The 14,755-nt window shown below is 38.4% G+C and overlaps 1 protein-coding gene across 1 annotated transcript in view; it reads right to left on the bottom strand.

Moving 5' to 3' along the window:
• The window catches only part of KNTC1 (kinetochore associated 1), a gene marked incomplete at its 3' end in the record, with an annotated part of 69,350 nt that overhangs the window by 49,596 nt on the left and 4,999 nt on the right, over nt 1-14,755 (bottom strand). Inside the window, exons 3-16 of the mRNA XM_082667502.1 lie at nt 12,421-12,541; nt 10,578-10,693; nt 9,609-9,687; nt 8,947-9,024; nt 7,802-7,836; nt 7,447-7,557; nt 6,540-6,633; nt 6,134-6,186; nt 5,805-5,920; nt 5,402-5,456; nt 4,776-4,874; nt 2,990-3,033; nt 2,821-2,886; nt 2,347-2,422 (exon numbers count right to left, since the gene is read on the bottom strand). Coding sequence (XP_082523628.1) covers nt 2,347-2,422; nt 2,821-2,886; nt 2,990-3,033; nt 4,776-4,874; nt 5,402-5,456; nt 5,805-5,920; nt 6,134-6,186; nt 6,540-6,633; nt 7,447-7,557; nt 7,802-7,836; nt 8,947-9,024; nt 9,609-9,687; nt 10,578-10,693; nt 12,421-12,541 — 1,143 coding nt within the window. The remainder of the gene's footprint in view (nt 1-2,346; nt 2,423-2,820; nt 2,887-2,989; nt 3,034-4,775; nt 4,875-5,401; nt 5,457-5,804; nt 5,921-6,133; nt 6,187-6,539; nt 6,634-7,446; nt 7,558-7,801; nt 7,837-8,946; nt 9,025-9,608; nt 9,688-10,577; nt 10,694-12,420; nt 12,542-14,755) is intronic.

Genomic DNA, 14,755 nt, shown 5'->3' on the forward strand with positions numbered 1-14,755 from the left:
TTTAATAATATAGTTTATATTAATATCTATAATAAATAATTTTATATTATATAAATTTATAATAAATATATTTATATTTAATAACATAATAATTTACATATTTAATGTAAATATAATTTATAATATTTATATTATAGTTTAATATTACTTTCTCTTCTTCCAAATAAATCATCCTCCTTCCCTGAACCAGAAGTATCCATTATTCTGATTTTGGTGCTTGTTATCCCATTAATTCATATACTGCTTTACTCATATACATTTCTAAATATACAAAATTGTTTTGCATGTTTTAAAATGCTACTTTCTTTAAACTTTTTATTTTATATTGGAGTACAGTTGATTAACAATGTTGTGTTACCTTCAGGTGTATAGCAAAGTGATTCAGTTATGCATATACAGGTACCTATTCTCTTTCAAATTCTTTTCCCATTTAGATTGTTACATAATATAAAATGCTACCTTTTTAAAACAACAAACACATGGGTACCCACCACCCACTTAGCAAATGTTAGTTCTTCACTACCATCAGGCTTCATCCTTCATTACTTCCCAGGACGTTTCAAGGGATATCAATGAATTCCTAATCACCAAATCCAACAGACAACTTTCAGTTTTTATACCTGATTTTATTGGTAGTATTTGCAACTGCTGATCACTCCCCACTAAACTGTTTGTTTGTTTTTTGGTCACACCTCACGCCTTGTGGGATCTTAGTTCCCCAACCAGGGATTGAACCCGTGCCCTCAGCAGTGAAAGCAAGGAGTCCTAACCACTGGACTGCCAGGGAAGTCTCCCTTGGCTTCTTTAATCATACATTTGTGTGGTTTTCTTCCCAAATATGTTTATAGCCCTTCTTTCTCTATCCCCCGTGTGCTGGTGCCCCTGTAGCTCATCCTCAGATCTCTTCTTACTCCACACATTCTCCTTGAGTGGTCTGAGCCATTCCTCCGGTGTCACCTATGTCTAGATTCAGCTCAGATCACTCTCCAACTTCCTATCAGACAGCCTCATTTTATAAGATCCCTTACATGCAATTTTTATAAAGCAGAATCCTTCATATTTTACCCCTAACCTGTTCTTCCACACATATTCCTCATTTTAAGTAATGCCATCACATTCCAACTACAGTAAGTCCCCTACATACGAATCTTCAAGTTGCGAACTTTCCAACACGTGAACGTGCGTTCACACGTCCAATCACGTAAGTTAGTTCACGTGTCTGGTGTACATTGTCACATGCGTGCATCCTCTACAAGTGGTTGTGCTTTTGTGTACTTTACTGTACAGTACTGTATAGAGTACAGTAGTACAGTACCTTTATTTCAAGCCCAGGATGTCCAGAAGCAAGCGTAAAAGCAGCGGTGATGCACCTGGTACTGCTAAGAAGCACCAGCTCTTGTACTGTACTGCTGTATTTTTCAAGGTACGGTACTGTAAGATTAAAAATGTTTTATTTCTTGTGCGTGTTTGTTTTTTATGTATTATTTGTGTGAAAAGTATTATAAACCTATTACAGTAGAGTACTATGTAGCTGACTGTGTTAGTTGGGTACTTAGGCTAACTTTGTTGGACTTCTGAACAAACTGGATTTATGAATGTGCTCTTGGAATGGAACTCGTTTATATGTAAGGGACTTACTTGCAGTACGCTGAGCCAGAGTCCTGCTAGTCTGCTCCTGACATTTGTACCCCCCACTATGTTTGATTGCTGAGCCCCAGTGCTTCTACCTCCTATACACCTCTCTCATCAGACCTTCCCTCCTGTGTGTCTCCACCTCACTGCATTGGGTCAGTTTTTCAACTGGTCTTTGTATCTCTAGATTTACCCTTTTCCAAACAATTTCCCGTGTTTACAAAATGACAACCTAATCAAGACATTCTCCAGCTTAAAAATCTCAGTAGCTCCCCATCACCTGCAGAATAAGATCTAAATTCTTTGCAGTACATAAAAAGCCCTCCAGGCTCTGACCCTCTCATTTCCCACCATCTCCTTTCCCTTCTATGTACATATAACCTACAACCTAGTCCTATCTAATTACTAGGAGTTCCTGGAAGCACCATAAGCCTCCCTCACTTTCTTCATGTGTCTTAACACCTAGAATTCCCTTCCTCTCCCAGGACTATCTGGAACATTTTCAAGATCTGACATAAAATCATCTCCTCCATGAAGTCTTCCCACCCTACTTTAAGGGTCAATATCTCCTTTGAATCCCTACTTTACTTTGGTCGTATCTTAATTATAGGCCTGATCACACTAAATTCCCATTATGTCTTACATATTTGTTTCCACAGCCTCTAGCACATGAAGAAATGCTTTCAATGAATGAATGAATACATGAATAATTACCTCAACATCTAGTCCAAACTGAATGGCAAAGCTCTCGGCTTCAGCAAATCTGTGTTTGTGAAGTAACCGACTCAATCTGATAAATTGAAAGAAATTTCAGTAAAATTTTTATTAATCAGGGAATTCAAGCTTTTCATCAAGGAGTAAGGCTTAGAAGAACACAAGAGGGCTTCCCTGGTGGCGCAGTGGTCAAGAATCTGCCTGCCAATGCAGGGGACACAGGTTCGAGCCCTGGTCCAGGAAGATCCCACATGCCACGGAGCAACTAAGCCCGTGCGCCACAACTACTGAGCCTGTGCTCTAGAGCCCGTGCTCCACAAGAGAAGCCACCGCAGTGAGAAGCCCGCGCACCTCAATGAAGAGTAGCCCCCGCTCTCCGCAACTAGAAAACGCCCGCACAGCAACGAAAACCCAGTGCAGCCAAAAATAGATAAATAAATTATAAAAAAAACAAAACAAAACACAAGTAGTTACCTGTTTTCTGGCAAAGCTTCTGTAAGACATCTGAGTACTAAAACAGAAACTGAGTCTTCGGATAGTCTGAGAAAAGTTTTAATATTGACATTTGTCATTTAACATCAGTAAGTAAATTTTAACTTTGCTATTATTTAACAACTTATCTGATAAACAAAACAGGACTTACTTTGGATCATTTTTGCAAATTCCTTCCAGAAGGTATATGGTATCCTACAATAGCAAAAAACATGTTTAAAATTGAAATACAGAATTAATTCACCTTATAGTTACTAGAGTAACAACTAGTTTAGGCAGAAATTATCCATCAATGGATTCTAAAATTACTGGGAAAAACTGGTGAGGAAAAGGATATTCCCATAGTCTCAAAATAACACCACGGAAATTACTTACTAATTATACAGGGGAAAATGTACCTTTACAATGGAGAAATATGGCAGAACTGCTTTAACCAAGTGATCAAATTTAACAGCACCAATAACAGGACAAGTGGACATAAGTCCTTTAATGTGATGCAGTTAGGACACAGTATCACTTATGCAGGATGCTTGCCAAAAATCTTAGCACGAATCTAATCATGACGAGACACAGATCCAAATAGCGGGATATTCTACCACACAACCGGCTAGGACTCAAAAAATGTCAATGTCCGAAAAGACAAAAACAGACTAGGGAAGTTTTAGAGATTAAAGTAGACTACCATGTGACCACGACAACAAAATTCAATTCGTGATGTTTGATTGAATCCTGGGGTCAGGAACAAAAAAAATTTCTCAAGTAATAGGCACAATTGGTAAAATTTGAATTTGGATGGCATATTTCATAATAGTATTGCATTAATGTTAAATTTTGTGGGCCTCATTCTTAGGAGATACCTGCTGAAATTAGGAGTGAGAGGTCATGATGTCTGCAAGTAATTTCCAAATGGTTTGGAAAAATACAATGTGTGTATATAAAAAGAGATAAAACAGGGGCTTCCCTGGTGGTGCAGTGGTTGAGAATCCACCTACGAATGCAGGGGACACGGGTTTAAGCCCTGGTCCGGGAAGATCCCACATGCTGCGGAGCAACTAAGCCTGTGCGCCACAACTACTGAGCCTGTGCTCTAGAGCCCGTGCGCCACAAGTACTGAAGCCCACGCGCCTAGAGCCCGAGCTCTAAACAAGAGAAGCCACCGCAAGGAGAAGTCCATGCATCGCAGCAAGGAGTAGCCCCCGCTCACCACAAATGGAGAAAGCCCGCGCGCAGCAACAAAGACCCAATGCAGCCGAAAATAAATTAAAAAAAAAAAAAATCCGCCTGCCAATGCAGGGGACAGGGGTTCGATACCTAGTCTGGAAAGATCCTACATGCCGCGAAGCAACTTAGCCCGTGCGCCACAACTATTGAGCCTGTGCTCTAGAGCCCATGAGCCACAACTACTGAAGCCTGTGTGCCCTAGAGCCCACACTGCAACTACTGAAGCCTGCGCGCTCTAGGGCCTGTGTGCTGCAACTACTGAGCCTGAGTGCTGCAACTACCGAAGCCCATGTGTCTAGAGCCCGTGCTCTGCGACAAGAGAAGCCACCGCAACGAGAATCCCACGCACTGCAACGAAGAGTAGCCCCCGCTCGCAGCAACTAGTGAAAGACTGTGCGCAGCAACGAAGACCCAAAGCTGCCAAAAAAACCCCAAAAAAGCAAGGAATAACCTCCCCCCAATTAACAATCATCTGTATTTCCCGTGGAGACAAGAAAATTGAATGTGCAGTTGACTGATGTTTTATTTGATTAATTTCCTTCTTTTTAAATGAAGACTGACCTCCTGTAAATATATTCGAGGACCTCTGATAACAATAAATATGGTTTACCTGAGATCTATCCAGGTATTCCACTAGGCTCCACTCATGCTTAGCTTATTCTTTTTTTTTTTCAATTATAAAAAAATATATTAGTTCAAAATACACATCAACTTACTGAGCTAATTCCTGTTTGGACCAGAGAAGAAACACCAGATACTTCCAAGGAATATAGTATTTCCATCATAGGTAATGAATAGACCATGAGGTTTCTCATCTAAGAAAAGTAGGACAGCAATTAATGTCTTAGGTCAATATAAACCTATGAGCACAAGACAGCACTTCACAATCCAGGGCATAGATTAAAACACTTGATACGAAGTTAAGTGCAAAAAATAAGTAAATCTGTTACTGTATTATTTAAATGTTACATAGAAAATTATGTTCTATCCTACCTTTTAAATCTGTTAAATGAAAATCCACGTACCTGGAGTCCATTCTACAATTTGTTTTTAAGGCAAATGTAATTCCTCAGTGCCAGAACTACATTAAGTATCACTATAATAAACATTTTCTTATAGACATTTTAATTCCTGAAATGCTCCAATTAAAATGTGGAGCTGAGATTTACACCTTTTTTTTTTTAATGAGAAAAAAGAGCTCTGCAGGGTTATTTCTGATCTGTCAAGTACCTGTGTGAACTAAGAGCTAATACGCTGTGAGTACTACTTAACAACTAGTACTCCTAGTTAATGCTATTTCTAACACATAATATGGACGAATGTGATATAAATTTTCCAATACCTTCTCATTAGTAGTAGTTGTCAGAGCTACTAACTTGAGATTTGTAATCCCTTGCCTGAAAGAGAAAAGAAGGTTTAAGTGAATCAAAGAAGCCAACTGCTAGACATAAGCTAAGTCAAAGTGATATCCTTGTATAAAAGTTAAAATTAATTCACACAGAAGATACTGAACTTGACTTCTGAATGTTTATGGCCCAGACTCACACTCTTTCTAACACATTCACATGGAGGTTTTTGTGTTGCCTATTTGTTCTCAATGAATTTGGCTAACAATGAAATGGTCTTTACCCTGTCAGTCTGTTCACAGCGATCTAGAATGTAACACATAAGAAATGATCTGAACAGAACCAGGCAAGAAACCTGGTTCTAACAGAAGGGAAATCAATATGAGTGTCATAATGTACCACGTGACTGATGAAGGTGAATCTGCTTCTGTGGTGAGAAGAAAGTCTTCTATGTGAAGGGAGGGCCAGTTCCATATGGGAGTTAGGGTGTAAATATCCCATAAGCTCAGCACGTTCTGCAAAAGAGACATTTCATTGATACGTCCTCTTAACGACTAAAAATTTACATTTTGGAATCTATCTTTTGATACGTAACTGAAATAAAGCACATTACACAAGGTAGTAATCTACCCTGGCTAAAGTCCTTGTCTTTGTTAAGTTCGACAAAATTTCTGTCGTTAAACATAACACCAAGTGAAAATACTTAAGGGGAAGTATCAGAAACATACATTGGTATCAAGAACAAAAAGTAGATTATCTATCAGCTGGAACTTCTTTGCACCTACAAAAGAGAAAACAAGGTGTGTAAGGACTATGTTTCTGGGTTACATATAGCCATATTTAAAATAGTAAACTAACATATTTATGGAAAGGCAGAACTACCCTTAAAAAAGAAGTTCCCATTCCCACTTATTCCTGTTTCTCTACTTTTTTGTAGGATCACTAAAACGTAAAACCTCCCAAAATGAAGAGTAACAATTGCAGCATGTTAAGAAGCCAAATACACGGACAATCATCAGACTAAGCTGGCTTGTTTCCAAGGTTTGGTAAAACGGCTCATATGCCAGACTTAGTGTACTGGCATGAAAACGACAACTCACAAGTACCAAAAGTAGTTTCATTAACTGATTTTACCTTCAATAATCTCTGCATCAATAACACTCTTAACGGTCATCCCTTTCCTAGAAGAATCTGGTTCCCATTTTGAGAATGCACAATTACCAGTTCCCTACAGAAGTGAAAATAGTATGTCAATTACAAACTTGGGTCTAGATCTGAATTCTCCTCCAAGTAGAAACATCTAAGTTGTACATGTGACTAATTTCAAAATATATTTATATATTCAAGCCCAGCTAGCTCTTATCATCTAGTTCCTCTCTTAGTTTGTTTTCAACAGAACAGAATGGAAAAAACAGCAAACTCCTGCTGTACACTGTTATCACATGAACATTTAATAAGGAGGAGGCATATTCAGGCAACTCACTCTAGAGACATCAGGTAAGCTTCAAGACCTCCTCCAGCATTACAAGATAAAGATAACTTTTGATGAAGTATTTTCATGAAAATAACTACTAATATTTGAAAATAATTCATAAGTATTCATTTCAAATTATTTGAAACCCTGATGAAATACTGAACTAGATACACAAAACGGGGAAAAGTGACTGCTTCTTAACATATTATATAAATTTGGCAAGTAAAAATGTTGTAAGTGCTGTAATAATATAATTCAATATAGAATTTCTGCCTACTCCTTGAATATAATATTAGATGTTTTGTTTGCTGCTGTTGTTTTTGCCTACACTCATAATTGAAAGACATGCTAAATGTCAGGTAGAGATTAGTGAAAATAAAGATGCAATATTTTTTCCAACACAGAGACTTAGTTATACTTGTTGAGTTAATTTTATGACCTTCATTTTATAATTTCCCTGTTTCTGTCATACAGTACAAATTAATACGTAACTTTACCAAAACTATGTTTTAATGAAGAAACATTTCAGAAAAAAAGCCCAAAATTTTATTAAAAAAAGAGAATTACCCCAATTATCACAGGGATTTCGCTTGCTAAATCACCAGCCACAAGATTGAGACAACCAAGGGTATGACAATTTTCAGTAGAAATAAAACTGGACTTGATTTGTCCTTGTAACTGCAAGATTTAAAAAATAAGAATGTTATATATATGCTCCATAGTCCAAATTCCTTGGAAAGACTGATAAAAAATCAGTTTAAATCAATAGCTATAAATGTATTTTTTAAAACAGGAATGTTATTAAAATGCTTTATCATGCTAATTCCCAAAATATCAACCATTAGACAATTATGCAGAAACACTTTCCTAAACTGACATTAAATCTAAGTTTCAAGAAGACAATGTGGTTTTGTCTTCTTACCTTTTTTGCCGTATGGAAGTCTACCTTTTCAATCGCTGCATGAAAAAGAGAAAGTAGGCTAAATTTACACTATAACCTATAAAATACGTATGAATCTTCCCTTTTGTGTCAAGGTTAAATTACATATAATCTAGTAAGAGGAACACTGGTCAGAAATTCATAAGGTGCTGGTGACTTTTCAGTTTTGCCCTTGACCAATGAAATAAACTGTGATGACATGTTGTACTCAGGGCACCAGCCAGGCTGCCTTACGGTCCCTACAGTGTCTGTCCACACCTTCCCTTAAAAGGTTCTTCCTACTAAGATGGTCTTCTCCCTGCTCCAACTCTCCTATTCAAGCTCTGAAGTCCTACCTGTGAAGTCTTCATCACTTTGCACTCCCTTTTGTAAGAGTTGTTTCACTTGTCTGGCTCCTTCATTAAACTACAGAGAACCTTGTATCTTTAAATCTCGTTGTATCCCCAGAACTTGGCACATTCTTAGCACAGAGTAGATCTTTAAAAAGTATTTGTTGGGGCTTCCCTGGTGGCACAGTGGTTGAGAGTCCGCCTGCCGATGCAGGGGACACGGGTTCGTGCCCCGGTCCGGGAAGATCCCACTTGCCGCGGAGCGGCTGGGCCTGTGAGCCATGGCCGCTGAGCCTGCGCATCTGGAGCCTGTGCTCCGCAACAGGAGAGGCCACAACAGCGAGAGGCCCACGTACCGCAAAAAAAAAAAAAAAATTTGTTGAATACGTGCCTGGAATCAATTCCTCAATCTCTGCCAGCTCAGAGGGATGTATGGTCCACACCACTCACTTAGCACACACTCTAGATTATTGCCTTGTATTGTTAACACTTACAAAATCATTTCAGTTTCCAGGTTCATTCATTCCATCAAAAAGTATTTATTACTATGCTAGCGTAACTCCTGTCTCCCCAACTAAGTTGTAAAGTCCTTGAAGACTATAAATAAATATGTCTTCAGATTCTGTTGTAGCCCTAACTGTGGAGAATAAGTATATTATGAATACTTAAAAGTATACCCAATATCATAGAATGTAGTTAAACTAAAATATTCTTAAAGAGTCTATTTTAAAATTTACCTGGAAAACTAATAAGAAATATTGCTGCAAATCAGTAATAAGAAAATCATACATTACTTACCTTGTTGAATTTTTACAAGCTGAAGGTTTGTAATACAAAAAAATCCATTGTTTGTAAGAAGCAGCATATAATAGGTACCTATTAAAATAAAATCAAGCCAGCTTCTTTAAAAGGCACATGATATAAAATTTAAACCAGGGTTCGGATCTAGCTTAAAAGTATGTCCATTTGCTCATTTAAAGTCTAATAATAAAATAACACAGTAACAATACAAAGCTTATTTACAAAGAATTGGTAAGTTATTTGCAAAAACAATGTTAACTTCTTTGAAACTTCTATAAACCAAATTTCATTTGCCAGAAAAAAAGAAACTCAGATATATCAAAATAAATTAAGGAACAGTTAACATTTGTTAAAAAGAAATATGATAAATACGCTGAAACCCATAAGAACGTATTAAAAGAATATTAGGTGTCCCTGATAATCTATAGAACTCTCAAAACTGTAAAAATTTAGGATATTATACTTAAGAGGACATTTAAGCCTCTGAAAAGAGCTAAAATCGAAAACTTGTTTTTTAAAATAATATTAATTGCATCCCTAGAAAGTTTAACATTGTGTAGGTAACACCAATTAATTTACATAATATATTAACTATAAATCTGATTTTTTGACTGGGTATTAATAAGAAGACATTAAAAAAAGAAATTAAAAGCACTTACCTTCATTTGAACTATCTTTCTCAATAACAAGATTCCGGTAAGTACACTGATTTTCATCATTAGCTTTCTGAACAAAAGCCTAATTGCAAATTAATTTCAAATGATAAGATTAAACCCAGAAAATTACAGTCAAGGATTATATTCTTTAAACTCTAGGGATATCAGTTATCATTAGCAATAATTCTGCCTATATTCCAAACATTTTAGTTTTCAAATGGAAAACTATTTACAAGCTTCCTGCAAAAATGTTTATTTTCAATACAAAACTGTTTTGGACAAGTATACTATCTTCAAACCATACTTTTTCAATTTTGCATTTATTTCATATGTTTTGTGGATGAAAAATGTTGCCTGCCATATTAGCAAACAAAGGATGCTGCGACCATCAAGCCAAGAGGGAACTCAGGATGGAGATAAACAGGCTGCCCACTGTCAAGCCATCAGGCATTGCAGCAACTCCCAACTGTGCATCCTGAGGGGACTCAGGATGGAAAAGCACAGGATACTGGCCCTAAGACAGCAAAGGTGTATATCAAAGGAATAATTTCAATGAGCCCAGACTCTTGCATCTTCCATACATAGAAAACGCTAAATTTATTAACCCGATATACCTGCTTTTCTTTAACAGTAATCTTTTGATGTTCTGACTACCTGGTCTCCCTTGCAAAACTCCTATGTATCCTGGCTCCTCCCTCACCTCTTCAGAGCTGTCCCTCAGAGCATCTGAGAGGCTGCCTCCTGGGCTTAAAGTTCTCAGAAAGTCTGCCCAATAAAACATAATTCTCAACTTTTAGGTTGTGCACTTTTTTTTCAGACAGTTTCTAAGGTATGATTCTTAAATTCAATGTAAAGAAACATTATTATTCTAATTTAGGCCACAAATCAAGTAATGCTTTGCTAGAGCTTTAGCTTTCTAAAAGATAATTTAGAATCTAGATAATGAAGATGAAAAACATAACAGGGTCTTACATTGGTGAGTAATGTTTGCTTTGATGTTACATGAATAAGATGTAAGTTGCCACTTCTCTCCCCAACCAGAAGAAACTTTCCTTCTTGACATAGGCCAACCACATCCACTTCAGTATCTGAAAATTTCAAGTCAAAGTTAAAAGCTTCCTCTGAAAATGTTTATTTTCAACACAAAATATTGCAAGTTTTGTTATTAAAAGTCAACTCTTTTAAGCTTCTTCTAAATATTTCATGAAAGTAGTGACTAATGTAAAAATGAATGTTACTGACTCTTTGTCAACAAATATTTGCTGAGCACTTAGTATACGCTAAGCACTGTTCTAGGTCTTTGGCATATATCTGAGAATAATAACAAGAGTCCCACCTTCATAGAGCTCAAATTCTAAGGCAGAAATAGATGATAAACCGTCAGCATAGTAATCAAATTGTATGACATACACAAAGGTGATACATTCTCTGGAAAAAAGAAAAAGTAGAGCAGCGAAAGAGAACTCAGAAGAGCCATGCAGTATCAGGTGGAGTGCTCAGGAGAACCCCCTTTGATAAGGTGAGATTTGAACAAAGACTTGAAGGAGGTAAGGAAGTTATTGCTTGCACACAGCAAGAAGGCCAGGGGGAATGACATGGAGATCGGGAGGGAAAGACTAAGAGATAAAAGCAGTAACATATAAATTGCTTATAACTAAAATTATTCAGCAGCAATATCTTTATACAAAAGTATTATATGTAGGGACTTCCCTGGTGGCACAGTAGTTAAGAATCCGCCTGCCAATGCAGGGGACAACAGGTTTGATCCCTGCTCTGGGAAGATCCCACATGCCGTGGAGTAACTAAGCCCATGCGCCACAACTACTGAGCCTGTGCTCTACAGCGCATGAGCCACAACTACTGAAGCCCACGTGCTGCAACTACCGAAGCCCACGTGCTTAGAGCCCATGCTCCGCAACAAGAGAAGCCACTGCAATGAGAAGCCTGCACACCGCAACGAAGAGTAGCCCCCGCTCGCTGCAACAACAGAAAGCCCATGCACAGCAACAAAGACCCAACGCAGCCAAAAATAAATAAACAAACAAATTTATTTTTAAAAAAGTATTATATGTAAAACACAGCCTCACTTTTAATTGGTGAAACTGTGAATCTTGGGGACCCATCAGGGTAGATGCGTTAATATTCCACAAAATATGGGTTTCTCTCCTGCAAACTGTGATCAAGATTTTGTTCTTATGTGCATACCTTCTAATTCCTTTTCATCTACGTTCTTTTTAAAAATAATTAATTAATTAATTTTCAGCTGTTCTTACGCAAACACTTCAATAACCATCTTTCTCTCAAAATTTCAGAAAAAAATTCATAATACTATCACCTATTTTCCAGCATAATCACTGACTTGTCTGTCCCTTAATTTACTCTGAAGCCCATACTTGCATATACACACTTAAAGCCCTTTAACTCAATAAAGAATTAATTCATAAGTACTTTTAAAAAACTTTTTATAGTGCTAAAAGTATTCAAATTATCTGTTGATGGTATTGAAATTATGTACAAGATTCAGGAACTTAAACATAATTGGGCTCAACTGTTTTCTACAGTATTCTAACACAAAAACCACGCAAATAAATTGCCGCTTTCCATGTATGTTTTTCCTTAGATTTATTGAGAGAAGGGATCATCTCAGTACCCGTTCCGTCTGGTACTCAGCACAAGGCACTCAAGATTAATTTCTTGAAATTAGTGTAATTTTGAGTCTTATAAATAATGGAGTAAAGAAAAGGCAATACTGTAGAAATTGGTAGCAAGATATAGATGACTTCCAATTTATTTTACTGAATTACATTAGACTTACCAAATATAAGATGCAATTGAAGCAATCTACAAATACTGTCCAACAGTATCACTGATTGGTCCGCTACAATAATAAACCCATCACTTAAGCTGCATGCTTGTAGTTTTGGATTTAATGAGGCCTGTAGGAGGGAAAAGCAGGACTAAAATAAAACATTTTTATACATGTTTAACAATACCTATCAATAGTATCACCACAGTCACAATCACCCAAGTTTAAAACTTCACCTAGGGCTTCCCTGGTGGTGCAGTGGTTGAGAGTCCGCCTGCCAATGCAGGGGACACGGGTTCATGCCCTGGTCCGGGAGGATCCCACATGCCGCGGAGCCGCTGGGCCCGTGAGCCATGGCTGCTGAGCCTGCGCGTCCGGAGCCTGTGCTCGGCAACGGGAGAGGCCACGGCGGTGAGAGGCCCGCGTACCGCAAAAAAAAAAAAAAAAAAAACTTCACCTAATAGGCCTTCTTTCTTTAGCCCATATATCTAATAGTCAAGCTTTTCTTTGTATGATATATATATATCTAATTAGTCAAGCTTTTCTTTGTATGATATATCTTGAATCCATTCAGAGCCTAGAACAGGGAAATAGTCCAGGGTTGCTAGAACAGGGCAAAGGATTCGAAAGTACAAGTCTTTGTTTCCTAAGGGCCGAGCTTATGCCTGGAGAAGCCAGCAGGCATTAACGTAAATGAATGAACCAATACTGGCATAAAGTCTCAGGGTCTGGGAAACAACAGGGAGCAGGACTGTGAACTGGAGGGCACGAGGCTCCACATAAACTAAAGAGAGCAGAGTCAGCCAGATGAATGCCCTGTGGAAATGCGATCCTGGCATGGCCACTGCTTCCAATTTACCAAGAATATCTGGATCTTTATGTGAAATATTCTAATTTTTAAATATTGGCAACTAAGTCAACATTTTAAAAAACACAATGCAAGCCAAATATGAGTCTCCTGTTTGTAGCTTCTATTGATTAGAGCTTCCCACATATAATCTTTTTTTAAATTAATTAATTAATTTTTAGTTGCACTGTGTCTTTGTTGCTGTGTACCGGCTTTCTCTAGTTGTGGTGAGTGGCGGCTGCTCTTTGTTGAGGTGCAAGGGCTTCTCATTGCAGTGGCTTCTCTTGTGAAGCACAGGCTCTAGGTACATGGGCTTCAGTAGTTGTGGCACACGGGCTCACTAGCTGCAGCTCGCGGGCTCCAGAGCACAGGTTCAGCAGTTGTGGTGCACAGGCTTACTTGCTCCACGACATGTGGGATCTTCCTGGACCAGGGTTTGAACCCGTGTCCCCTGCATTGGCAGGTGGGTGCTTAACCACTGTGCCACCAGGGAAGCCCTCCACACATAATCTTGAAGCCGTCAGATAGCTCAGTAGTTGAGAAGGCTGTCACTTACTAGCTGAGTAATCTCAAGCAAATGCCTCAACTGACTCTCTGGTAAAGCTGGAGTAATAATAATAATAATAATGCCTACAAGGCTGGCTGGTATGGAGATTCAATGAATTAATTCATGTAAAGGGCTTAGAAGGGAACCTTGCCTGTAGCATATGCTGGGATAAAAGTTAATTTTAATCTTCTCTGACAAACTAAGCCAATCAACTCATTTTATACCTGTTTCAATGGTCACCTTCTGCAGGTGTAACTTTTGAAAACTACATTCTGATCCCTCTTATACTTTTTTTTTAAAATAAGTTTTATTTATTTATTTATTTGTTTATGGCTACATTGGGTCTTCGTTGCTGCATGCAGGCTTTCTCTAGTTGCGGCAAGCAGGGGCTACTCTGTTGTGGTGCGCGGGCTTCTCATTGAGGTGACTTCTCTTGTTGCAGAGCACGGGCTCTAGGTGTGCGGGCTTCCATAGTTGTGGCATGCAGGCTCAGCAGTTGTGGCTTGTGGGCTCTAGAGCGCAGGCTCAGTAGTTGTGGCACACGAGCTTAGTTGCTCTGCAGCACGTGGGATCTTCCCAGATCCAGGCTCGAACCCGTATCTCCTGCATTGGCAGGCGGATTCTTAACCACTGCGCCACCAGGGAAGCCCCTGATCCCACTTATACTCTTAACTTGCTTCTTCAACTAGTGAAAAGTTACACCAAAGTGTCGCAAAGAAGAAACTGTGCTACACGTCCTAGGGGTCTATCCAGGCTGTATTCTTTGCCTGGACTGCTCTTCCCCCTCTTCTTTTTAAGACTTTTTTTGGCCATGCCGGGAGGCTTGTGGGATTTTAATTTCCCAACCGAGGATTGAACCCGGGCCCTTGGCAGTGAGAGTGCAGAGTCCTCACCACTGGACCACCAGGCAATTCCCAAGACTTTAATTTTTAAGAGCAGTTTTACAGTTC

This window comes from Grampus griseus (assembly GCF_964374135.1).
Source record: "Grampus griseus genome assembly, chromosome: 12".
Lineage (NCBI taxonomy): Eukaryota > Metazoa > Chordata > Mammalia > Artiodactyla > Delphinidae > Grampus > Grampus griseus.